Source organism: Lithobates pipiens, unplaced genomic scaffold, assembly GCF_037356315.1.
Source record: "Lithobates pipiens isolate NorthernLeopardFrog02 unplaced genomic scaffold, aLitPip1_a1.2 Scaffold_22, whole genome shotgun sequence".
Taxonomy (NCBI): Eukaryota; Metazoa; Chordata; class Amphibia; order Anura; family Ranidae; genus Lithobates; species Lithobates pipiens.
The window spans coordinates 342,938,236-342,963,088 of record NW_027507784.1 but is presented as its reverse complement, the minus strand read 5'-3'; the positions used below and the strand labels follow the sequence as shown (position 1 = coordinate 342,963,088).

At 44.8% G+C, this 24,853-nt stretch overlaps 1 protein-coding gene across 1 annotated transcript in view; it reads right to left on the bottom strand.

Moving 5' to 3' along the window:
• Positions 1-24,853, bottom strand: part of GLI2 (GLI family zinc finger 2) — a 223,193-nt gene that overhangs the window by 5,599 nt on the left and 192,741 nt on the right. The window contains exons 8-13 of the mRNA XM_077449688.1: positions 24,005-24,115; positions 22,804-22,935; positions 20,808-20,957; positions 18,011-18,175; positions 11,168-11,434; positions 3,078-3,414 (exon numbers count right to left, since the gene is read on the bottom strand). Of these exons, the coding sequence (XP_077305814.1) occupies positions 3,078-3,414; positions 11,168-11,434; positions 18,011-18,175; positions 20,808-20,957; positions 22,804-22,935; positions 24,005-24,115 (1,162 nt within the window). The remainder of the gene's footprint in view (positions 1-3,077; positions 3,415-11,167; positions 11,435-18,010; positions 18,176-20,807; positions 20,958-22,803; positions 22,936-24,004; positions 24,116-24,853) is intronic.

The window sequence follows — 24,853 nt, the reverse complement described above, 5'->3', positions numbered from 1 at the left end:
GCCAAAAAAAAAAAAAATGTTTTACTCACCTCTAAATACCTGTTGCTAGGGGGCCCCTCGTAGTCTGCCTTCTTCATTGCCCGGGCTGGTGACATCACTTCCCCTCGCGCCGCACATTCACCTGGGACCTGTCACGTGTCCCAGGTGACTGTACGGCGTATCACGGTGCCCTGCGCCACATGCGCAGTGGGTGCCCGGCTGTGAAGCCACAGCCGGGTGCCCACAGTATGCATGACGGCGCCGCGAGCGGAGCGGGGAACGAGGAGGGGGGGGGCTTCGTTCCCCCGCATCGCTGGACCCTGGGGCAGATAAGTGTCCGATTTTTAAAAGCCAGCAGCTGCAGTATTTGTAGCTGCTGATTTTTTTTTTTTCTAGGGGGTACCCCACTTTAAGCGGTTAAAGTACAACTAAAGGCAATTAAAAAGAAAAAAAACATTTTGGACAGAGTGGAGATGGGTTTAAACACCCGTCAGGTTTCTATTGCTGTCCGTGTCCCCGTTCCTCCTCTCTATTTGCCCTGTTTACCATTATCATTGAAAGTGAAAGTAAAAAAAAAATCCACATTTTGGGTTGTCCCCGCAAAAGTAATAGAGGAAAAATCTTCCAATGGGGACACTAGTTCTGAAGACCTGGGGGGTCCCCAAGAGATTCCCTTAATTAAGGGATTTTCTCTCACTTCCTGTTTGACTATGGGACAGGAAGTGAAAGGAAAATGTCCCCAAGGAGACACAGATGTAAAAAAAATAAATAAACAAGGCTTCAGTGGCGGCCCGTCCATTAGGGGTGCCGCCTCCTCTCTCCACGCTACCCCCTTTATGCAATGGATAGATTCATGCCATCCATGGCCGCAGCGGCCACCCCCTAATTATGTGTCCGGCCCCTTTTAGGGCACTGGGCACATGAATTACAGTGGCTGGGTTTTTGTTTTTTTTGAAGCACCTGATTAGAGCCAGAGGCTCTAATAGGCTTCAAAATAGGGTGGGCCCGAGTTGCAGAGAATGCGTCCGGAGCCCACCCAGGTGTGTTTCAACAGGGAATGAATATTTGCTGTTGTAACACTGATCCTCAATCCGGCCAATTAGAAGCGGTTGTGAGACCCGTTGCTCGATTGGCCCGAAAAGAGAAGACTCCCGATTGGCCGCCGAGGAGGAGGAGGAAGGAAATGGAAGTCGCCGCGAAGGCCCGTGGAGAGCAGGAGAATGGGAGGCCGCCGCCGAGCAGGGGAAGCCGCCGGTGATGGGGTAAGTGCCACCGACCGACCAACTGGGGGGGGTCTTCAGTTGGTTGGTTGGTGGCACTTACTACCGACCGACCGGCTGCCACTACAAGGCTTATAATCCTCCATTACTCTAGCCAAAATGGAAAAAATGGTTTTGCCTATGGTTCTACTTTAAGTTGAGTAGAGAAGAGCATGTTTTTATGGCCATCTATATCTTCCTGTATCGATGAAACTTGCACTCTCTCATTTCTTGCCATGGTGTCATTGGCACAAGAAGGGAGTAGACCTTCTCAACAGAAAGCAATAAATGCTTTTGCACACTCTATGAAAAAAACTATAAAGAGAAGTATTGGCTGGAGTTGGGCTTGAATCCGTGTTAGTTCTTGGTGAATAACCTGATGTTCAGCCTATCTTGGTACTGTAGGCAAAAAGTATAGCAGTGTTAGCCCTTGTACACAGGGTTGGAGATTCCGACAACCAAATCCGTCGGATTTTGTCCGAAACTGTTGTATACACACGGTCGGACAAAGTTGTCGGAAAATCCGACGTGATGACGTTATTTCGTTACGACGGGACTGCGTTCAGGCTAGTAGCCAATAGCTTTGGTCTAGGAATTTGATCTGAGCATGCGTGGCACTTTGTCCGATCGGAATTCTCTAGAAACGATCGGACAAAGTCATGTTGTCGGAAAATTTATATATATAGCTCTCAAACTTTGTTCGGATTATCCGACAACACGGTCCGAGCGGACATTTTCGGTTGGAATGTCCGACCATGTGTACAAGGGCTATTTGTGGGAGTGCCCGTTTAGGCAAAATAACTTTTGTGAGGGCAAGGTAATGATATTGGACGAGAGGAGCTGGCTGGCAGTTGGCCTTCAAACGTATCCCAAAAGTATTCCGTAGGGTTGAGGTCAGAGCATTGTGTGGGGCCACTCAAGTTCCTTCACACCAAACTGGTCAAACCATGTCTTTATGGAGCCGGCTTTCTACACACACACCAAATAGATGCTACATGGTTGGACGAGCACAGTTGTCTACAATGTCTTTTGTATGCTCAATGAATTTGAACTAGCATCTGCATTTCCAATTTGTGACACTTATGCCGCGTACACACGATCGAATTGTCCGGCGTACTTAGTCCGCCGAAACGCGTTTCACCGGACAATTCGACCGTGTGTGGGCTTCAGCTGACTTTCTCAGCGTAAAGTCCGGTGGACTTAGAAAGTATTTTTGCAGTCCAATCTTTCCGCCGGACTTGGGTTTCAGCGGACAATACGTTCGTCAGTATGCTAGTCCGGCGGACTAAGAATGATGCATGATCAGAAGCAAGTACGAAAAAGGAAGCTATTGGCTACTGGCTATTGAACTTCCTTTTTCTAGTCCCGTATGTCATCGCGCTAGCAAACGCCGGACTTTCTGTGTGTGGCCAAGTCCGTTTGGTAGAAAGTCCAGCAGACTATCCGCCCGATTGTTTGCCGGACTAAGTACGCCGGACAATTCGATCGTGTGTACGTGGCATACAATGTCTTTTATATGCTCAATGAATTTGAACTAGCATCTGCATTTCCAATTTGTGACAGTTAGATTCATTTTTTTTTTTTTTTTAAAAAGACCCAAGGATCGAGCACTGCTCCCATAAAGACTTTCCACCAAGCTAGGGAACCTTTTTGTAAGACAATGAGTGCCTTTGGGAGGCATTTGATTTCCTAAATGCTGTAAGTTTCTAGATGTTTTTGCATGTTTGGTCACTGGAATATACAGTATCTACCCTGTGTACTGACGCTCCTCTGCTGCTGGGTCCCTATGCTGACCAAGGCGGGCATTTGCAGTTACGCCCTTGCTTTCCTGACACTCACCATTTCCAGATATGGCTGGAAGTTTGGTGTTCCTGGCAGGTGGAGCTGGGTTCATGAATGAACACGATTCCTTCAACGTCTTCAGTTTCTCTTTCTTGAGCTGTTCCAGTCTCTGCACCGTCGTGCCGCCTTGTCTCCTAAGCTGCAAGCCGACCATCGATGTACCGGACGTGACCGTGGAATCCACCACCGGGCTGGTGTCCTCCAAGCCAAAGAGGTCTCCCAGGCCTCCCTCTCCGTGCAGGCTCAACTCTACTCCGCTGTCAGTGTTGTTGGTGTTGCCAAGTGGAGATGGTTCACTACTGCATGACGACTGACCACCAGGGCTGGGCTGCATCTACAAGACAGAAAGTGAATAGTCAAGTTAGTGAATGTAGGCAATAACTGGAGATTTAAAAACCCAAACCTAGCCAAAACTTTAGGGAGATCTAGAACCTTTTTTCTTTTTTCTTTTTAGGAAATGCTGTCAGTGACTCTGTTAAGAATTCACCTCACTTCCTGTCAGGACAGGATGTGAAGGGGAATATTTCCAAGGCAGATACATATTTAGAAGGGTGGAGAAGGGTTAGAACTTCTAACAATGTTTTTATTGCTGTTTTTACCTACCTGTCTCAGTAACAACTGCCCCTCCCCCAATTTCTTGTATCCCAAAAATAAAATGGCTGAAGTTAGGCACAGAAAACCACTATAGAACAAGAATGAACCCTAGTTTATTAAAGTGGTTGTAAACCCTTACAACACACTTTGACCTACAGATAAGCCTAGATTAAGGCTTACCTGTAGGTCCAAGAAATATCTCCTAAACCTATACGGTTTAGGAGATATTTGCCGAAAGACAGGCAGCGCTGTCTACGGTGCATGCGCCTTAGACAGCGGCGCGCAGGCGCACTGAGCGCGGCATTTTCAACGGCGGAGCTGCCGCGAGTGTCGGCTCCCGTGCGCATGCGCGGGAGTGACGTCATCGCGGCTTTGCCGAATGACAGCGGCGGAGCTGCGAGACCCCACCGAGAAGATGGATGCTCCGGACTACAGAGGACAGCGGTGACTTCGCTGGCTCCTGTGTCAGGTAAGTGACACATAATGGACTACTATGCGATGCAATGCGATGCGATGTATACTAGTCCATTATGCTTTGCCTTTGCAGGGAATGAAAGAGGAAGTAAACCCATCAGGGTTTACTTCCTCTTTAAAGCCCAACTCCAGGCAACTAAACGAGTTCCTAATCCCCAACTGTTCTATGCCAAAAAGATACAAAGTACCTCTGGGATCCAACAAGTTACATGGTGTCCACCTCTGCAGAGTCAGGTTTGGGGAGATCTTTTCCTTTTTACTAGAAAAACATTCTTGATAGAATCTCAGAGAGGAGAGTGCGAGTATTTACTGTAATGCCGCGTACACACGGTCGGAAAATCCGTCGGAATGCGTCTTATTGGACTGTGTCGTCCGATAATCCGACAGTGTGTGGTATGCATCGTACTGATTCCGTCCGAATCTCCGTCGGACCCAATTTTCCAACATGTTGGAAATATTTCCCGACCAACTGGGCCGGACGGACCTAATCCGATCATGTGTAGAGAATTTTGATCGGACCAAGTGCCACGCATGCTCAGATCAAATTCCTACATCAAAGCTATTGGCTACTAGCCTGAATGTAGTCCCATCGTAACGAAATTACGTCATCACGTTCTGAAAGATCGGATTTTTCGCCAACTTAGTCCGGCCGTGTGTTTGCAACAGTTTCGGACACAATCCGTCAGACTAAATCTGACGGACAAAATCCGACGGATTTGGTTGGCAGAATCTCCGACCGTGTGTACAGGGGCTTAGAGATGAAGCTGAGGCCAAGTTCATGGAAGTTCTGGAGAAGGAATTTTTTTTTTTCTATTGAAAAACTTGTGGCGTGCAAAACACACCCAAAAACTTCCACCCGGTGCCAAAAAAAGTGGACACACATCAAGAGTGAACACAAAAACGTGCAACGGGTGTCTGCTATCCTCCACAAGGAAGGACCTTACCCTGATCCCCCGGGGTGTTGGGCTCCAGACGGGGACTGAGGTACCAATACATGGCCCATCCAGCCCGAAGCCAGACAACCGCCTTTCTCCGGAAGGTCTGCCGAAACAGACCCACCCAGGTACTAGGTAGACACCCCAAAGAGAGGGCGAACCAAGCCAGAAGGCCTATGTCCACCCTCCCACACAACTTTCAGGGTTGTTCTGGAGAAGGAATGTAGGATGCAGAGATTGCTCCAATGTGGATGCTCTTGAAAATGCTAAGTGAATCGAGTTCCAAAGTTTGGGCGACCCTATGTGACTTGCTGGATCCCAGAAGAGGTACCAATACATGGCCCATCCAGCCGGACGCCAGAAGACCGCCTTTCTCCGGAAGGTCTGCCGAAACAGACCCACCCAGTTACTAGGGTAGGGGCTCCCCCGAAGAGAGACCCCCCAAAGAGAGGGCGAACCAAGCCAGAAGACCTATGTCCACCCTCCCACAAGACTTTCAGGGTTGTTCTGGAGAAGGAATGTAGGATGCGGAGATTGCTCCAATGTGGATGCTCTTGAAAATGCTAAGTGAATCGAGTTCCAAAGTTTGGGCGACCCTATGTGACTTGCTGGATCCCAGAAGAGGTACCAATACATGGCCCATCCAGCCGGAAGCCAGACGTCCGCCTTTTTCCGGAAGGTCTGCCGAAACAGACCCACCCAGTTACTAAGGTAGGGGCTCCCCCGAAGGGAGACCCCCCCCAAAGAGAGGGCGAACCAAGCCAGAAGGCCTATGTCCACCCTCCCACACAACTTTCAGGGTTGTTCTGGAGAAGGAATGTAGGATGCGGAGATTGCTATGCCAAAAAGATACAAAGTACTTCTGGGATCCAACAAGTTACATGGTGTCCACCTCTGCAGAGTCAAACTTGGGGAGATATTTTCCTTTTTACAAAAAAAAAAAAAACATCCTTGATAGAATCTCTGAGAGGAGAGTATGTATGAGTATTTACTGTAGGAGATGAAGCTGGGGCCAGGTTCATGGAAGTTCTGGAGAAGGAATGCAGAATGTGGCGATTGCTATGCCAAAAAAGATACAAAGTACCTCTTCTGGGATCCAACAAGTTACATGGTGTCCACCTCTGCAGAGTCAAACTTGGGGAGATATTTTCCTTTTTACAAATAAAACATCCTTCATAGAACCTCAGAGAGGAGGGAGCGAGTATTTACTGTAAGAGATGAAGCCGAGGCCAGGTTCACGGAAGTTTCGGGGAAGGAATGTAGGATGCGGATATGGCTCCAATGTGGATGCTCTTGAAAATGCTAAGTGAATCGAGTTCCAAAGTTTGGGGCGACCCTATGTGACTTGCTGGATCCCAGAAGATGTACTTTGTATCTTTTTGAGGCAGAACTATTTATGGGGATAAGGAGGATGAGACGGCATCCTCTCCTTTTTCTTGATGGAAGTCCTCTGATAAAAATAATATGAACCATGCAATACACAGAGAAGACCTTGCAATTCTCACCTTGATAAGGTCTGTCCTTTGGAAAGTGTTAGAAAGGCAAAAAGACGGACATGCGGTTAGTAAAGGAATAAAAGGAGCAACAATATTAATGAAAAATTACAGACACAGACACAAAGCCTACCCTGACCTCATGCTATGAGGTCAGGGTAGGCAGCAGACAGAAAGTTCTCCGTTCTTAGTAAGGTGACACCAAACAATTCTGGGAGGCAGCCCTGCCCCTCCCCCCCCCCCCCATAGCAGGTGATTGACAGCCTCAGCTCAGCTGTTCATGTTTCTCTATGAAACTGTGTAGAGGGGAGTGTGCCCATTCCCTCCACTCAGGTCTCAGATTACACTCAGCTCTCCTCACCCAGTCTCCCTTCTGGGTTCGCGGAGGCCGTGTGAGGGGCCGAAGCCACCATGATGTCACTCTAGCGCATGTTGCGTGGGATTTGCCACTCACGGCACAGGACTCTGCAGGAACGGTATGCCATTCCTTCAGAGTGCACGCGCCGGTGACATCACCAGTTGCATCAAAAGTAAATATCTCCTAAACTGCGCATGTTTTGGAGGTATTTACTGTACTTATAGGTAAGCCTTGTTATAGGTAAAAGTCATTCATGGGAGTTTACTCCCAATTTAAAGTATACAGTAACTAAAGGAAAACATTTATTTTAGTTTTGTATAGAATGTAGAGGGATTAGAAACCATGTCAGGTTTTTATTGCTGTCCGTGCCCCTATTAGAGAGATGCTGATTGGTGGCTACAAGCAGCACAGACAGCTCTTCTGCCTGCTGTCCAGTGTGTTATCACAGACCGCACAGCATAGGTGTGCGCACAGGGTGTGCCTGGGTACACATTAATCACTCAGTGTGCCTCATTTTCCCGTTAAGACCCCTGATATTTCACCAAATAAATTTATTTCCAATCTTTTTACTTTTTTCTCCTAAAAATAAATAAATAAAAATAAACAATAAAAAAAATATATCATTGTAAAAAAATAAACAAATAAAATAATAGAAATGAAAACTACTGACACCATCCACTGCTCTATTGACACACACACAAACACGCACGGGGCTCCTAAAAAAAAAAAAAAAAATATATATATATATATATATATATATATATATATATATATATCACACACACACAAAATAAATATATATATATATATATATATATATATATATGTGTATATACCGTATGTAAAATGTGTGCGTGTGATTTTTTTTTTTTTTAGGAGCTCCGTGCGTGTTTGTGCGTGTGTGTGTATGTATGTATAAATACTGATGGTGTCAGTAGAGCAGTGGATGGTGTCAGTAGTTTTCATTTTGTATTATATTCTTTTTTCTTTTTTTTTTTTTACAATTGTTTAATTATTATTTGTATTTTTATATATATTTCTATTTCTATTATTTTTTTTTTATTTTTTTTTTTTTTACAATGTTATTGTGTTATATATATATATATATATATATAACACAATAACATTGTAAAAAAAATAAAAAATAAAAAAAATAATAGAAATTAAAACTACTGACACCATCCACTACTCTACGGACACCGTCAGTATTTATACACACATGCACAGGGCTCCTAATAAAAAAAAAAAATAATAATAATAATAGTAATAATAATAATTATATATATTTATTTTTTTACATAAAAAAAATATAAAAAACTACTGACACCAATCTCATCCCTCCTGACACCATCCAGTGCTCTACTGGGCATGTGTGTTTGAGCTTTGTGGTGCACACCCTATGCCCGACAGGCTTTAGTAGCCATTTAACACCAAATCATGTCAGGGAAGTACATATTTACTGTCGACATCCATTTCCATATTACATCACTGTGTTCATTTAATACCATATGTAACTTTTCTGGGGCACATGCTCAGAGCTGATATTCTGAGTAAATGATTTGCTATCCCAGCACACAGATATGTTCCTATCATTATACAGGAAGCTATTAATGCTGAGATGAAACATAAACGGAGTGCGGGGAATGTTAATGACGAGTCAGCACTAAGCAAGGAGTTCATTTGCTGACAAATGACCCCGCCAGCACCGCTCAGTTCCGATGCTTAATGTTTATAGAAGTTAATACCGACATTAGCGTTCCATCTCCTGGTATCTCCCTATGCACTAAACTTTACAGCATAGGAAAGTGCTCACCGTAAATACACATTTTAGGAGGCTCACATATGACGGCTTTAAAAGCTGCAGTTTGCAGAAGTGTATTTAAGGTGTCACAGTCCTGAGGATCTATATTTATATATATATATATATATATATTACACATGAAGTGCGGTTCTCTTTAGAACAGGTATATCTGTGCTGTATGTTGGTGGCATCACTTCTTCACCAGTATGGAAATGCAGAAAGTTTAGTTCACATGTAACAATAATGTTATACATGGAGATATCAAATTGTTACATTGTAGCTCTGTGTCCGGAGCCTCTGGATTATAGGCCACATACAATTCAGAGACATTAATAATTCAACTGTCCATCCAGAGCCTCTGGTTTATAGACCGGATACAACCTAAATATAAAACCATTTATCCAACTGTCCATCCAGAGCCTCTGGTTTATAGACTGGATACATTCTAAATATAAAACCATTTATCCAACTGTCCATCCAGAGCCTCTGGTTTATAGACTGGATACATTCTAAATATAAAACCATTTATCCAACTGTCCATCCAGAGCCTCTGGTTTATAGACCGGATACAACCTAAATATAAAACCATTTATCCAACTGTCCATCCAGAGCCTCTGGTTTATAGACCGGATACAACCTAAATATAAAACCATTTATCCAACTGTCCATCCAGAGCCTCTGGTTTATAGACTGGATACATTCTAAATATAGAAATAATTTATTCAACTGTCCATCCAGAGCCTCCGGTTTATAGATCATCATATACATTCTAAATCTAGAGCTATATATCCAACTGTCCATCCAGAGCCTCTGGTTTATAGATTGTATACATTCTAAATATAGAAATCATTTATTCAACTGTCCATCCAGAGCCTCTGGTTTATAGACCGGATACATCCTAAATATAGAATCATTTATCCAACTGTCTATCCAGAGCCTCTGGTTTATAGACCAGATACATCCTAAATATAGAACCATGTATTCAACTGTCCATCCAGAGCCTCCGGTTTATAGATCATCGTATACATTCTAAATCTAGAGCGATTTATCCAACTTTCCATCCATAGCCTCTGGTTTATAGACTGGATACATCCTAAATATAGAACTATTTATCCAACTGCCCATCCAGAGCCTCTGGTTTATAGAGATTGTATACATTCTAAATATAGAAATCATTTATTCAACTGTTATCCAGACCCTCTGGTTTATAGATCGTATACATTCTAAATATAGAACTATTTATCCAACTGTCCATCCAGACCCTCTGGTTTATAGACTGGATACATCCTAAATATAGAACTATTTATCCAACTGCCCATCCAGAGCCTCTGGTTTATAGATTGTATACATTTTAAATATAGAAATCATTTATTCAACTGTTATCCAGACCCTCTGGTTTATAGACCGAATACATCCTAAATATAGAGCCATTTATCCAACTGTCTATCCAGAGCCTCTGGTTTACAGACTAGATACACCTTAAATATAGATCCATTTATTCAACTGTCCATCCAGAGCCTCTGGTTTATAGATTGTATACATTCTAAATATAGAACTATTTATCCAACTGCCCATCCAGAGCCTCTGGTTTATAGAGATTGTATACATTTTAAATATAGAAATCATTTATTCAACTGTTATCCAGACCCTCTGGTTTATAGACCGGATACATCCTAAATATAGAGTCATTTATCCAACTGTCCATCCAGAGCCTCTGGTTTATAGACCAGCTACATCCTAAATGTGGCTTGTTGGGTTCATAGGCGGTAACTCCTGTCAATCTCACCCATTCAAGTCAATTAGGCCTTGCCGAGCCAAATGCTTGACTCAATATACAAATACCGTACTGGGGACCCCACAATAGGGATAAAACTTTTTCACAGAAGGGAGTCTAACAAGACACGAGGCCACTCATTAAAATGAGAAGAAAAGAGGTTTAACCTTAAACTACATAGAGGGTTCTTTACTGTAATGCCCTGTACACGCGGTCAGAAATTCAGACGGAAAAGGTCTGATTGGATTATACTGTCGGAAAATCCGATCGTGTGTGGGCTCTATCAGACTTTTTCCATCGGAAATTCCGCCGGAAAAAAATTTGACAGCAGGATCAGATTTTGTGGTCGGAATGTCCGACCGTGTGTACAGGGCATAAGAGCGGCAAGGATGTGGAATTCCCTTCCACAGGCGGTGGTCTTAGCGGGGGGGGGCATTGATAGTTTCAAGAAACTATTAGATAATCACCTGAACGACCGCAACATACAGGGATATACAATGTAATACTGACATATAATCACACACATAGGTTGGACTTAATGGACTTTTTTCAACCTCACCTACTATGTAACTATGTAACAAGAAGCATGCAGTCAGTGACGGCAGAACTAAAGGGCAGAAGTAAAGTGATAGGATATGAACAAAGCTGAGCTACGTACCATGCCATCCTCAGTCTTGATTGTCCTGGTATGGAAGGAGTCCCCCCGGCCTCTAGGGGCGTTGTTGGTCTCCGTGTGTTCTATGACCAGCCTATTACCACCATCACTGTCGCCGTTCTCTCTTGGCGCTGGTTTTGGGGGGATGTCGTTACGCTGTTTCTTTGTAATGTGGGCATCAGGCCCATGGACGGTCTTCACATGCTTCCTCAGGGAACTGGGGTCCGTGTACCGCTTTGTGCATCCCGGGATCTTACAAATATATGGTTTCTAGGGGGAAGAAAAACATTTTGAATGAAAACAATAGAGATAGAAATGATTACAATGGAGTTAAAAACAAACTGGTTTTGCGAAGAAATGTTTAATTGTAGTAAAAGTAGGTGTAGTGCCGGTACTCCTAACGAGTAGGCGCTATATGTTTATATTCAGTTTTTGCCCAAAACTGTAATGAGTTTTGGGACTAATTGTGCTAAATTGTACTTTGGCATCAGTTTGGCTGGGCTGCATAAAAGTTCTGCCTGGTCATAGGTGGGGGTTGTACAGCTGTGGGAGGCATTAGAATGCAGTCTGGTTGGATGCATTAGGTATCAATCTCTGTCTCTGAACCAATCAGTAGGCGCATTTGTCTCACTACGTAGTCCGAGAAGGGGTACTTAAAGTGGAAGTAAACCCATCGATTTAAACAGTTTCAAAAAACGGCATGCCGGGAATGTGCTAACTGCACATTGGCTGTGCTCTCAACCAAACTGTCAAACCACCCAATGGCTGGTGTCATAACGGATCACATGTGCAGCACCGTGGTAGGTGAAGATTAAACAAAGGCAAAGTTGGCAGCTTCCATGGATGAAAACGATAGGGGAGATAACTTCCACTTTAAGGTGTCGAAGTCATGTGGTTCGGGGGTTCCGGTCCAGAAGTTGTTGCTGACTCCGTGGTCCTGGTCCTCCTGACCAGCCCCCAGGGGCCCTCATGTCCTGGGGTGCGGATCCATTCGTTTCCGAGCCTCAGAACTGACTAGTTTCGAGGCGCAGTAACTGGAAGGAGGATTCTAAAGGGTTCCGGTGCCGTCTCGGGTTTTGGAGAGGCCCAGCAACTCTACATGTGACCAGGGGGGGACTCTTCGGTAAGAGGGCCACGCACGAGGCTGGCTGCTCGGTAAGAGCCTGGAAGCTGAGCTGCCATGGACATTCATTGAATCCACAATTCTTACGGTATCGCCGGACCAGCTCAAAGATTCTGTTACAGTGAGAAAAGTTCCTACTTCTACCCTTCCAGTTGTAACTAAGTTTCCAAGTTTCCAACCAAGTCTGCGTGAGAGACTTTGAATGCTAGAATTACCTGTTGGCTGCTAAACCCAAATTTAAAGCGGGAGTTCCGCGTTTTTTTTTTTTTTAAAACAAATACTGCAGCTGCTGACTTTTAAAATAAGGACACTTACCCCGCCCAGCGCGCCCGCGATGTCGGCACCCGAAGCCGATCTCTCGATCGTCTCTCGGGTGCTGCCGCCGCCATCTTGGGTATGGGAATCAGGAAATGGAGCCTTGCGCCTTCATTTCCCGGTTCCCTACTGCACATGCGCCAGTCGCGCTGCGCAATAAGGATGGTCCCGCTGTCTCTGGGATCCGTGTGTTTCCCAGCAGGCAGCGGGGGACCCGCGGGAAGTGGCGTAAATATCCGCAGATTCTGCGGATATCTATGCCGGAAGTGGGTGCAGATACCTGTACTGTACAGGTATCTGCACCCCCCTCCCCCCTGAAAGGTGCCAATTGTGGCGCCGGAGGGGGGAAGGGTTCCAGTGAGCAGAAGTTCCACTTTAGGGTGGAGCTCCGCTTTAAGGATTTAAAGAGTCCAGTTGCGAGGGGCTGTTCCCTGGATTGTGTACGTAGAGAGAGAGAATTTTATTGAAGTCAGCAGTTCCAAGAACCTGAGCTGAACCTTACCCTGATACCCTCTATTCCCAACTTAGAGACAGATTTTGTTCAACCGTTTTATGCAAAATAAAAATCCTAACAAGGAATTCAAGTGTCGGTCTCTACAGTTACTGGGTCATCAGCCCTGGGAACCCCTAGACAAAGGACAACGAGTACGAGCTGGAGGAGGCAATCGGTAAGCCCAGGAAAATTCAGCAGCTCCTTCGGGGGTCAGTGCTACATATGGAGAGAAAACGGAAGGGAAAAAACTGCCAAGATATACAAATAGTTTAAGGTGGAAGAATTAACATTTTACACTGATAAAAAATAATCAATGTCAACATTTAGAAACGGAATAAGTCAGACCAAAGAGTCCAAAATCGTTTAATATTAATGTTAATTCTCAGCATAGAATATCCAGCGCATTTTGGGGGCTCAACAAACAACCCCTCTCATCAGGGCTACAAAACAGAAATAGAAATGATTATAAATATTTAAAGTGAAGATGAATTCGAAATAAAAAATAATTAAATTAATATGAAGAATATAAATAAAAAGCAACACAATTAATTGCAATCATAAATTCATATAATAAAACATATATTACGGCCATAGCACCCCAATTGTATTATTTGGATGTCTAATTACAATGAATTTAGTTGTTTTTGAACATTATTTATGAACTGATTTATTTTCAGCTATATATATAAACAGTGTTAATTTTGCCAGTAGATTTAGTTTTAGTTTTAGTCTTAGTCAAAATGGCATTTTAGTTTTAGTCCCATTTTAGTCTTCTGCAGTGGCGTCACTAGGGGGGGGGGCAGAGGGGACCCTGACCCCCCCCAACATTATAATGTTCCCCTCCAATTAAAAGGACTTATGGTTTGTATTTGGTGTGGGTGACCCATGGCCCCACATATTGCTCTGGCTGCCGCTGGAATAAGTCAGGCTCTTCTGACAGCGTCCCTGTCAACTCCTGCCAGGGATTTCTCCCCCTCCCTCTACTCGCTGACACTCTGTGTCTTCTGCAATTGTTTTAGTTTTAGTCGTATTTAGTCGACTAAATCTCCAGTACATTTTAGTCGACTAAAATCATTTTAGTTGACCAAAACTCATTTAAGTCGTCTAAAATCAAATGGGTGTAATTAATTTGTAACGCATTATTTAAGCATTTCTCTACAATTTCCAAACTCATTATATACTGCTGGAGTAAAAAAAAAAATCGAATATGTTATTATTTCTGGTATTTAGGTTTGAACATGCACTACAGACCAGTGTTAATTTTGGCGTCAAACTTCAATTTAGTTTTAGTCATACCCTTTTGACTAAAATGCCATTTTCGTTTTGGTCATATTTTAGTCTTTTGACTAAAATGCAATTTTAGTTTTAGTTGCATTTTAGTCATCTCAGTTGTTTTAGTTGTATTTTAGTTAACTAAAATAGTATTCATTTTGTCAATGGAAATGTTTTAGTCGACGAAATTTTAAAGTTGATAAATGTATTATTTACAGCCATTTCTGCATCTGGCCCTGAAGAAGGGGAGACCTCTGAGCCCCCGAAACCAGATGGTTGTTCTATGCTTTCCTGCCATGAATTTACATCCAATATTAAAAGATTTTGGATTCTTTAATCCTTGGTCTGGCGCACTCAAGACTTTTCAAAATGTAGGGCCTGCATCAAATTCAAAAATATTTACCTCGAGTTTATAGACGCTTACAATTTCTAGTGTTTATGTTTAGAATTTAATGTGGCAATTTATTTTTTACCCCGAAGGAAACTGCGCAACAAAGAAATTTTGCCGTCTTGATAGACTCCGCGTGTCGCCCTCCGCATTGCTCTCCATCACGGCCCTATTACCCAACACAACCCCGAGACCAGATCTGTCCAGCGAAACAATAAAACGACATGGGGTTTTCTCGCCGACACCTGGAGGATGCTGGGAAGCCTGCGGGGCCCACGTGGAGAACATAAAAGAAGATTTAAGCTTCCTCATTGCAGGTGACTTTCATTTCCTCTCCTTAGCCCCGGCTGGACGGTTTGACTTTTATGGTCCACACCTATTTGGCAGCCGACAAAATCCCAGAACTTCCCCGGAACAAGAGGGGAGAGACGAACATCTGCTGTTGCTTTCAAGAACACACAAAAAAAAAAAGAAAAATAAAAAAAATCACAGACAGGCGTGGAGCTGGTGTGGTTTGGCAATGCCGCAAGATAAATTGTACGACAACTGACTTTATTCTGCAAGCTTTCTGTCTGATCCGCCGAGGGTTGCAAAACCTCTAAATCAGCAGAACCGGCTAACTCAAAATCTCTGTTCTAATTCCGACTCCGAGCTGCAGCAGTTATTAATAATTTCTGTCTTGTTCAATGAATTCTTGATCTGTGGCCACCAATTAAATTCAAATATTCTCCTTCCGAATATAAGTCTTTGTCCAATGGAACTTTGCGATGGCCAAACATTTGTGGACAACTGACCATCACACCTCAAAATCTCTGTTCTAATTCCAACTCCGAGCTGCAGCAGTTAATATTTTCTGTCTTTTTCAACTTATTCTTCATCTGTGGTCACCAATTAAATTCAAATTTTCTTCTTCCAAATGTAAGTCTTTGTCCCATGGAACTTTATGATGGCCAAACATTTGTGGACAACTGACCATCACACCTCGAAATCTCTGTTCTAATTCTGACGCCGGGCTGCAGCAGTTATTAATATTTTCTGTCTTGTTCAATGAATTCTTAATCTGTAGCCACCAATTGCATTCAAATTTTCTTCTTCCAAATGTCAGTCTTTGACCCATGGAACTCTGCGATGGCCAAACATTTGTGGACAACTGACCATCACACCTATATGAGCCTGTTGGACATCTCATTCCAAAACCATAGTCATTAATATAGAGTTGCCCAATTTACAGCTACGTATAACAGCCACCACTCTTCTCCAAATATAATAATGTTAAGGCGTGCATCCACACTCAAATCTAAAACTCATGTTTTTCATTATACCCCTTCTGCAGCAAATCTGCTCTCACCATACAGACCCTCTTCCTTCCATACTTAACATGAAACAGTATCTCTTTTGTACCATCTGATGCCTCCCTTGGCCTTGTAGAGCTTCTGGAATAAAAAGTTCAAAGGCCAAAAGCGGACACCTGACCATCCCACTTATGAGTCTGCTGGACATCTCCATCCCCTGGGTTGTCCTACTTTTGCGGATAATTCAGCCTTTGCTCTTCTAGAAGACTTTTCACAAGATTCTGGCGCGTGTCTGTAGGAATTTGTGCCCTTTTGTGAGGTCAGGTACGGATGTACACAGTCGGCATTCAAATCCACCCCCAAAAAGGTGTTCAGTAGAGTTCAGGTCAAGGCTTTGTGAAGGCCACATCTTCTAGATAAAACTGGTCAAACAATGCCTTTATGGAGATATTGAGAAGACCTGGCTCACCATCTGCTTTCCAATTCATTCCAAAGGTGCCCAGTAGTGTTGAAGTTGAGGCTTTGTGAAGGCCACATCTTCTACACCAAACTGGTCAAATAATGTCTTGATGGAGATGTTAGTTGAGAAGACTTGGCTCACAATCTGTTTTCCAATTAATCCCAAATGTGTTTAGTACAGTTAAGGTTGGGCTTTGTAAAGGCCATTTCTTCAACACCAAACTGGTCAAATATTGTCTTGATGGAGATGTTATTTGAGAAGACCTGGCTCACAATCTGCTTTCCAATTCATCCCAAAGGAATTCAATAGGGTTGAGGTTTGGGCTTTGTGAAGGCCACATCTTCTACACCAAACTGGTCAAATAATGTCTTGATGGAGATGTTAGTTGAGAAGACCTGGCTCACAATCTGCTTTCCAATTCATCCCAAAGGAATTCAATAGGGTTGAGATTTGGGCTTTGTGAAGGACACATCTTCTACACCAAACTGGTCAAATATTGTCTTGATGGAGATGTTAGTTGAGAAGACCTGGCTCACAATCTGCTTTCCAATTCATCCCAAAGGAATTCAATAGGGTTGAGGTTTGGGCTTTGTGAAGGACACATCTTCTACACCAAACTGGTCAAACAATGTCTTGATGGAGAATAAGTGAATGTCATTGTCACCGAGACAGAAATGAAATTGTTGATAAAAGCTTCAACCCACTCTGATAAAAATGTGCTTTTGTTTTTATTAGTGTCCCCAACTGGGAGATTTTACTATCACGTCCTGTCCTGAAAGATCCTAAATCTCCACAATGGAACACAGACACCCAAAAAATGCTTGGAGGAAGCAATGTAACCCTAGGATTGTTCGATTGGCATTATCCCGGTACCATTTTTCAGGGTTGACAGTTGGCTCTCTTGTAAAAGTAATCCTAGCTGCTGGATTGCTTTTACAAGCAATGAGAGGGGACATTTCCCCTCCCGTGGCTTTACCGGGATCTCCCGTGCCACTGGGAGTCCCTATGGACCAACCAGTGCTTCCACCGGCTGATCACAGAGTCGAACAAAGACCGGATTGGCTCTGTGATATAGTATCCCGGAAGCAATGACCTTGGTGAGATCAAAGGGCAGAGGAGGGTTCTGGGGTCTTAAAGACCCCAGATCTCTCCATAAAGAGTACCTGCCACATGCCTATTGCTGTCACAAGGGATATTAACATTCCTTGTGACAGCAATAAACGCGATAATTTTTTTTTAAAATGACGGTGTAAAAATAATAAATAAATGTATTGTGTTTTTTTGCATTAAAATTCAATTTGTGTTGTCACGCTTCAATCTCAGATCCATTTACTTGCATCAAAGAAAAGCTAACATAAGTTCTGCTCTTCCTCACGCTATACAAAGTATAACAAAATATTTTGGCTGGAATTGGGCTTTAAAAGGAATTTTAGTGACTACGTGCTGATAAAGTTCTTCACAAGAACAGAGGATCAAAGCAGTTCTTTTCCATTAGTTCCTCACCTCATTGGAGTGGGTCCTGTTCTGGTGCTTGGCACGGTCGGAGGCGTTGGAGAAGGCCTTGTTGCAGCCCTCGTGTTCACACACGTAAGGCTTCTCGCCTGTGTGGGAGCGCAAATGTGTCTTAAGATTCTCCAGCCTGGAATAAGCCTTGTAGCAGCCTTCAAACTGTGAAAAGAAAGCAAGCACAATCAGTCAAACCCCTCAATGACGATTTAAACAAATAATCTTTTTTGCGCTATAAACAAAAATAGAGCGACAATTTTGAAAAAAAACGCATTATTTTTTACTTTTTGTTATAATAAATATCCCCCAAAAATATATAAAAAAACATTTTTTTCCCTCAGTTTAGGCCGATACGTATTCTTCTACATATTTTTGGTAAAAAAAAAAAATCGCAATTAGCGATTATTGATTGGTTTGCGCAAAAGTTATAGCGTTTACAAAATAGGGGATTGTTTTATAGCATTTTTATTAATAATTTTTTATTATTTTTTTTTACTAGTAATTGCGGCGATCAGCGATTTTTATTGTGACTGCGACATTGTGGGGGACCCATCGGACATTTTTGACACATTTTTGGGACCATTGTCATTTATACAATAATCACTGCTATATAAATGCAGTGATTCCTGTGTAAATGACACTGGCAGTGAAGGGGTTAACCAGTGGGTGGCAGTGTAGGGGTTAAGTGTTCCTAGGGGTGTGTTACTAACTGTGGGGGGCTGGGCTTTCATTTAGTGAACACTGATCTCTGCTCCAATCACATGGAGCAGAGATCAGCGTCACTAGTTGCTAGGCAGAATGGAGAAATGTTGTTTACAACGGCACTTCTCCATTCGGCCGCTCCGTGAGACGATCGCGGGGGTGCCCGCGGCGATCGAGTCCGCGGGTCCCGCAACCGGACTCACGGGGGTCCCGACCAGTGCGGGAGCGCACCACCGGCGGCGCGCTCCCGATGGCAGGGCGGAAAATTTAAAGGGACGTACATGTACGCCCATTTGCCTGCCCGTGCCATTCTGTCGACGTACATCGTCGTGCGCTGGTCGGCAACTGGTTAACGTGATGATGTACGACGGGACTAGAAAATGGAAGTTCAATAGCTGCCCTTTGCGTCGTCGTTGATCCGTCGGACCAGCACACAGACTAGCGGTTTTCTCAATAGGAACTGGTTCTGGCGGAAAGATTTGAAACATGCTCTATTTCTAAAGCCCATCAGATTTTTTTTCGACAGACGAAGCTCACACACGATCGAATTGTCCGACGGATTCGTTCCGTCTTAACTTTGCTGTCGCAAAATCCGGTGGTGTGTACACGGCATTAGCTGGCTGCTATAAGGGGTGAAGGCCGATGTCTAGAGGCAGCAAGCAAGTTGACGTTGGGTCTGGGAGAGTTTTTATTTTTTTGCATTGTGTTTACAGTATTTTGCAACTTACTGTTAACATTAGAGTACATTTGCAAATAAAGTTTGTTATGAGACATATAAATAGAATTCATCATTTATTTATTTTTTTAAAGGTTTTTTTTTTTTTATGATCCTAAAAGAAGCTGTCACATGATTTTATGGTTAAAGTGGAACCATCTAGCTTAATTTCCCAAGGCCAATGTGAATGTACCAATTTGTGAAGTCAGGTCTGCCAAGCTTTGCCCATAATTTCCCAAGGCCAATGTGAATATACCAACTTGTGAAGTCAGGTCTGCCAGGCTTTGCCCATAATTTCCCAAGGCCAATGTGAATATACCAACTTGTGAAGTCAGGTCTGCCAGGCTTTGCCCATAATTTCCCGAGGCCAATGTGAATATACTAACTTGTGAAGTCAGGTCTGCCAGGCTTTGCCCATAATTTCCCAAGGCCAACGTGAATATACCAACTTGTGAAGTCAGGTCTGCCAAGCTTTGCCCATAATTTCCCAAGGCCAACGTGAATATACTAACTTGTGAAGTCAGGTCTGCCAAGCTTTGCCCATAATTTCCCAAGGCCAATGTGAATATACCAACTTGTGAAGTCAGGTCTGCCAAGCTTTGCCCATAATTTCCCAAGGCCAATGTGAATATACCAACTTGTGAAGTCAGGTCTGCCAGGCTTTGCCCATAATTTCCCAAGGCCAATGTGAATATACCAACTTGTGAAGTCAGGTCTGCCAGGCTTTGCCCATAATTTCCCAAGGCCAATGTGAATATACCAACTTGTGAAGTCAGGTCTGCCAGGCTTTGCCCATAATTTCCCGAGGCCAATGTGAATATACCAACTTGTGAAGTCAGGTCTGCCAGGCTTTGCCCATAATTTCCCGAGGCCAATGTGAATATACCAACTTGTGAAGTCAGGTCTGCCAAGCTTTGCCCATAACTTCCCAAGGCCAATGTGAATATACCAACTTGTGAAGTCAGGTCTGCCAGGCTTTGCCCATAATTTCCCAAGGCCAATGTGAATATACCAACTTGTGAAGTCAGGTCTGCCAGGCTTTGCCCATAATTTCCCAAGGCCAATGTGAATATACCAACTTGTGAAGTCAGGTCTGCAAGGCTTTGCCCATAATTTCCCAAGGCCAATGTGAATATACCAACTTGTGAAGTCAGGTCTGCCAGGCTTTGCCCATCTCTGGCTTTTGCGGCCACCAGGAGCCGCTCTCCGTGCTAAAATGTGAGGCCCAACAAGCTGATAATATTTCCCTTAAGGGCCAAAGGAGGAATGGAGAGTGGAGTGGTTAGTGGTGCCTTGGGGGGGGATGTCAGCGGCTATTGATGGGACCGGTTCGCACAATTGCTGATGTCAGCAGGTTGGTGGGTCTGAGCGGCTTACTGTGCATTTATGCGGCTTTTCCCCGGTGTGGCGCCTCATGTGAACCACCAGCATGTACTGCGCTTTAAACGGTTTCTGTTCCCGGGAGCAGTCCTGCCAGCGACACACAAACTCCTTCTTCTCCCCGTGGATGTGCTCATTATTGATGTGCTGCGGAGAGAGGGGGACAGAGAAAAATCCATCAGCCCAACGAATGGCCGACTCTCGTCAGATCAGCACTATATACAATATAATGAATATAACCTAAAATATGGAAATATGGAGAAAAAAATGCTTTACACCTAATGCCAAAATGTGCCAATTTATACAGAAAATAAGTCAAGTACAGGAGGAATCGGGAAGATTTTATTGGACATGCCCACAGAAATATTGCCCATTCCTCCTCCTTGCAAAACTGCTCCAGCTCCTTCAAGTTGGATGGTTTGCGCTTGTGAACAGCAACCTTTAAGTCTGACCACAGATTTTCTATTGGATTGAGGTCTGGGCTTTGACTAGGCCATTCCAACACATTTACATGTTTCCCCTTAAACCACTCAAGTGTTGCTTTAGCAGTGTGTTTGGGGTCAAGGTGAACCTCCGTCCTAGCCTCAAATCACACACAGAGTGCTACAGGTTCATTCCAGGGTGGGGGGATAGGGATCGCCGCATTCCCATCTGTCTCCCACAGGAGGGGAGGAGGAATCGCTGCATTCCTGTCCGTCTCCCGCGGGGGGGGGGGGGGGGGGGGGGGAATCGCCTCATTCCCGTCCGTATCCCGCAGGTGGGGAGGAGGAATCGCTGCATTCCCCTCCATCTCCCGCGGGGGGGAGGATGAGGATCGCTGCATTCCCGTCCGTCTCCTGCAGAGTGGGGATCAAGATCGCTGCATTCCCATCAATATCTCGTGGGGTGGGGAGGAGGAATCACCACACTCCCTTCCGCAGGGGGGATTAAAATCGCCCCATTCCTGTCTCCCGTGGGGTGGGGGGATGGCAATCACTGCATTCCCGTCCGTCTCCCACGGGGGGGGGGGGGGAAATCGCCTCATTCCCGTCCGTATCCCGCAGGTGGGGAGGAGGAATCGCTGCATTCCCGTCCATCTCCCGCGGGGTGGGGGATCAAGATCACTGCATTCCCATTAATCTCTCGTGGGGGGGGGGGGGGGGGAATCACCACACTCCCTTCCGCAGGGGGGAATAAAATCGCCCCATTCCCGTCTCCCGTGGGGGGATGGCAATCACTGCATTCCCGTCCGTCTCCCGCGGGGGGGGGGAAATTGCCTCATTCCCGTCCGTATCCCGCAGGTGGGGAGGAGGAATCGCTGCATTCCCGTCCATCTCCCGCGGGGGTGGGGGGGATCAAGATCGCTGCATTCCCATTAATCTCTCGTGTGGGGGGGGGAAATCACCACACTCCCTTCCGCAGGGGGGAATAAAATTGCCCCATTCCCATCTCCTGTGGGGTGGGGGATGGCAATCACTCCATATCCCGCAGGGTAGGGGGATGGGGATTGCCGCATTCCCGTCCATCTTTGAGCATTCCCATCCATCTCCTGCAGGGGTGGGGAATCGCCTCATTCCCGTCCGTTTCCTGCAGGGTGGGGGGGTGGGGATCGCCGAATTCCCGTCCGTCTCCTGCACGGTGGGGGGGGGGGGGGTAAAATCGCTGCATTCCTGTCCGTAACGAAAGCAGGGGACGAACATGACAGCCAGGCACCCAGCATTTTACAAAAAGAGAATTTAGAAAGGGTGAGCAAGGGGTCGTGTGGGATTTTTGCGTCGAATCTCACGGCGCGCTGAATCTACGACGCATCACGTCTACCCCGCCTCCCCCCTCGCAGTTGCTCGGCGTACGCAGCGGTTTGTAAACAAGCGTCCAGCTATAATGAGCTCTGTGTTTGGGTGCCAGCGCTTCTTGAAGCGAGGTGTCTTGGCAGCGCGCAGCTGGGGAGCAGAAGAGCCGTAAATAACGGCGAGCGTCAATGGCCGGATTCACGGGCTGACAAGGAGGGACTCACATGGACGAGCTGCTCCTGGGTGTCGTACTCCTTGCTGCAGCTGTCCCAATGGCAGTTTGTCTCGTAGATGACCTCCGCTTCCTGCTTACACTCCTCTCTGTCCAGGTCCTCTTTCAGATCCGTCAGATGGTCCTGTGGGAGGGGGGGGGGGGGAGAATAGAAACAGTCAGATCCAGGTGGCGGGGCAAAACCGGGGTTCCCCCTCCCCCCCCGGGGCAGGTCTTAGGTCTGGATAGTGAGATATGAAAGTGTAAAAGTTAAATCTGCTCCCTGATTAATTCCCCCCTTCCCCCATCCCCCATCATCAATATACTAACTACATTTTTAACCACTTAAGGACCGAGCCTCTTTCTGAGATTTGTTGTTTACAAGTTAAAATCATTTTTTTTTTTTTGCTAGAAAATTACTTAGAACCCCATTATATATTATATTATATTACATATAACATTATATATTTTTTTCAAACACCCTCGAGAATAAAATGGCGGTCATTGCAATACTTTCTGTCACACCGTATTTGACGGTGTATAATGAATAAGACAATTGTAAAGTTAGCCCAATTTTTTTTTTTTTTATATTGTGAAAGATAATTTTGCGCCGAGTAAATTGATACCCAACACGTCGCGCTTCAAAATTGCGCCCCGCTCGTGGAATGGCGACAAACCTTTACCCTTAAAAAATCTCCATGGGCGACGGTTTAAAAAATTCTACAGGCTGCATATTTTTGCGTTACAGAGGAGGTCTGGGGCTAGAATTATTGCTCTCGCTCTACCGATCGCGGCGATACCTCACATGTGTGGTTTGAATGCCGTTTTCACATGCGGGCGCTACTCACGTATGCATTCGCTTCTGTACTGTATTCTATAGAGAGAGCCGTGGTTGTCAAAATTGGGCTTCAAACATGTCCCCCTTTCTTCATCTCCATTACATGGGGGGGGGGGGGGATTAGTAGTTTATAGAAGGAAGATAAAATTGTTTGTGCTTTTAGTTTAGCTGACAGGAACTGACAAAGATGCCGGATTTCTGGCAGGATCACCAGGTAGTTTCTGTACTTGTTGAAGAATGGACTTGAAAAAAAGGAATAGTGGTGCAGCCACCACATCTGAGGACATCTACCCTACAACACATCACACTGCTCTTTTGGGGTTTAGATATCCTATGAATGTATTGGGGGAGGGGCTGGGCTGTATTTTACACTTACCGGGGGGCTGGGAGAGTCTCTGATCTGCAACTCCTCCTCCGTCTTCACTTTCGTGCGCTTGTGGATGATCTGATTGACAGTGCTGGTCACTGCCGACTCGCTGGACTGCTTCTATGGAACAAAAATCAACAACAATCTAAAACATCACAATGTAACAACCTTCCCTCCATCACAATGTGACAACCTTCCCTCCATCACAATGTAACAACCTTCTCTGCATCACAATGTAACAACCTCCCCTTCATCACAATGTAACAACCTTCCCTCCATCACAATGTTACAACCTTCCCTCTATCACAATGTGATAACTTTCCCTCCATCGCTATGTAACAACCTTCCCTCCATCACAATGTAACAACCTTCCCTCCATCACAATGTAACAACCTCCCCTCCATCACAATGTAACAACCTTCTCTGCATCACAATGTAACAACCTTCCCTCCAACACAATGTAATAACCTTCTCTGCATCACAATGTAACAACCTCCCCTCCATCACAATGTAACAACCTTCCCTCCATCACAATGTAACAACCTTCCCTCCATCACAATGTAACAACCTCCCCTCCATCACAATGTAACAACCTTCTCTGCATCACAATGTAACAACCTCCCCTCCATCACAATGTAACAACCTTCCCTCCATCACAGTGTGACAACCTTCCCTCTATCACAGTGTAACAACCTTCCCTGCATCACAATGTGACAACCTTCCCTCCATCACAATGTAACAACCTTCCCTCCATCACAGTGTAACAACCTTCCCTGCATCACAATGTAACAACCTTCCCTCCATCACAGTGTGACAACTTTCCCTCCATAACAATGTAACAACCTCCCCTCCATCACA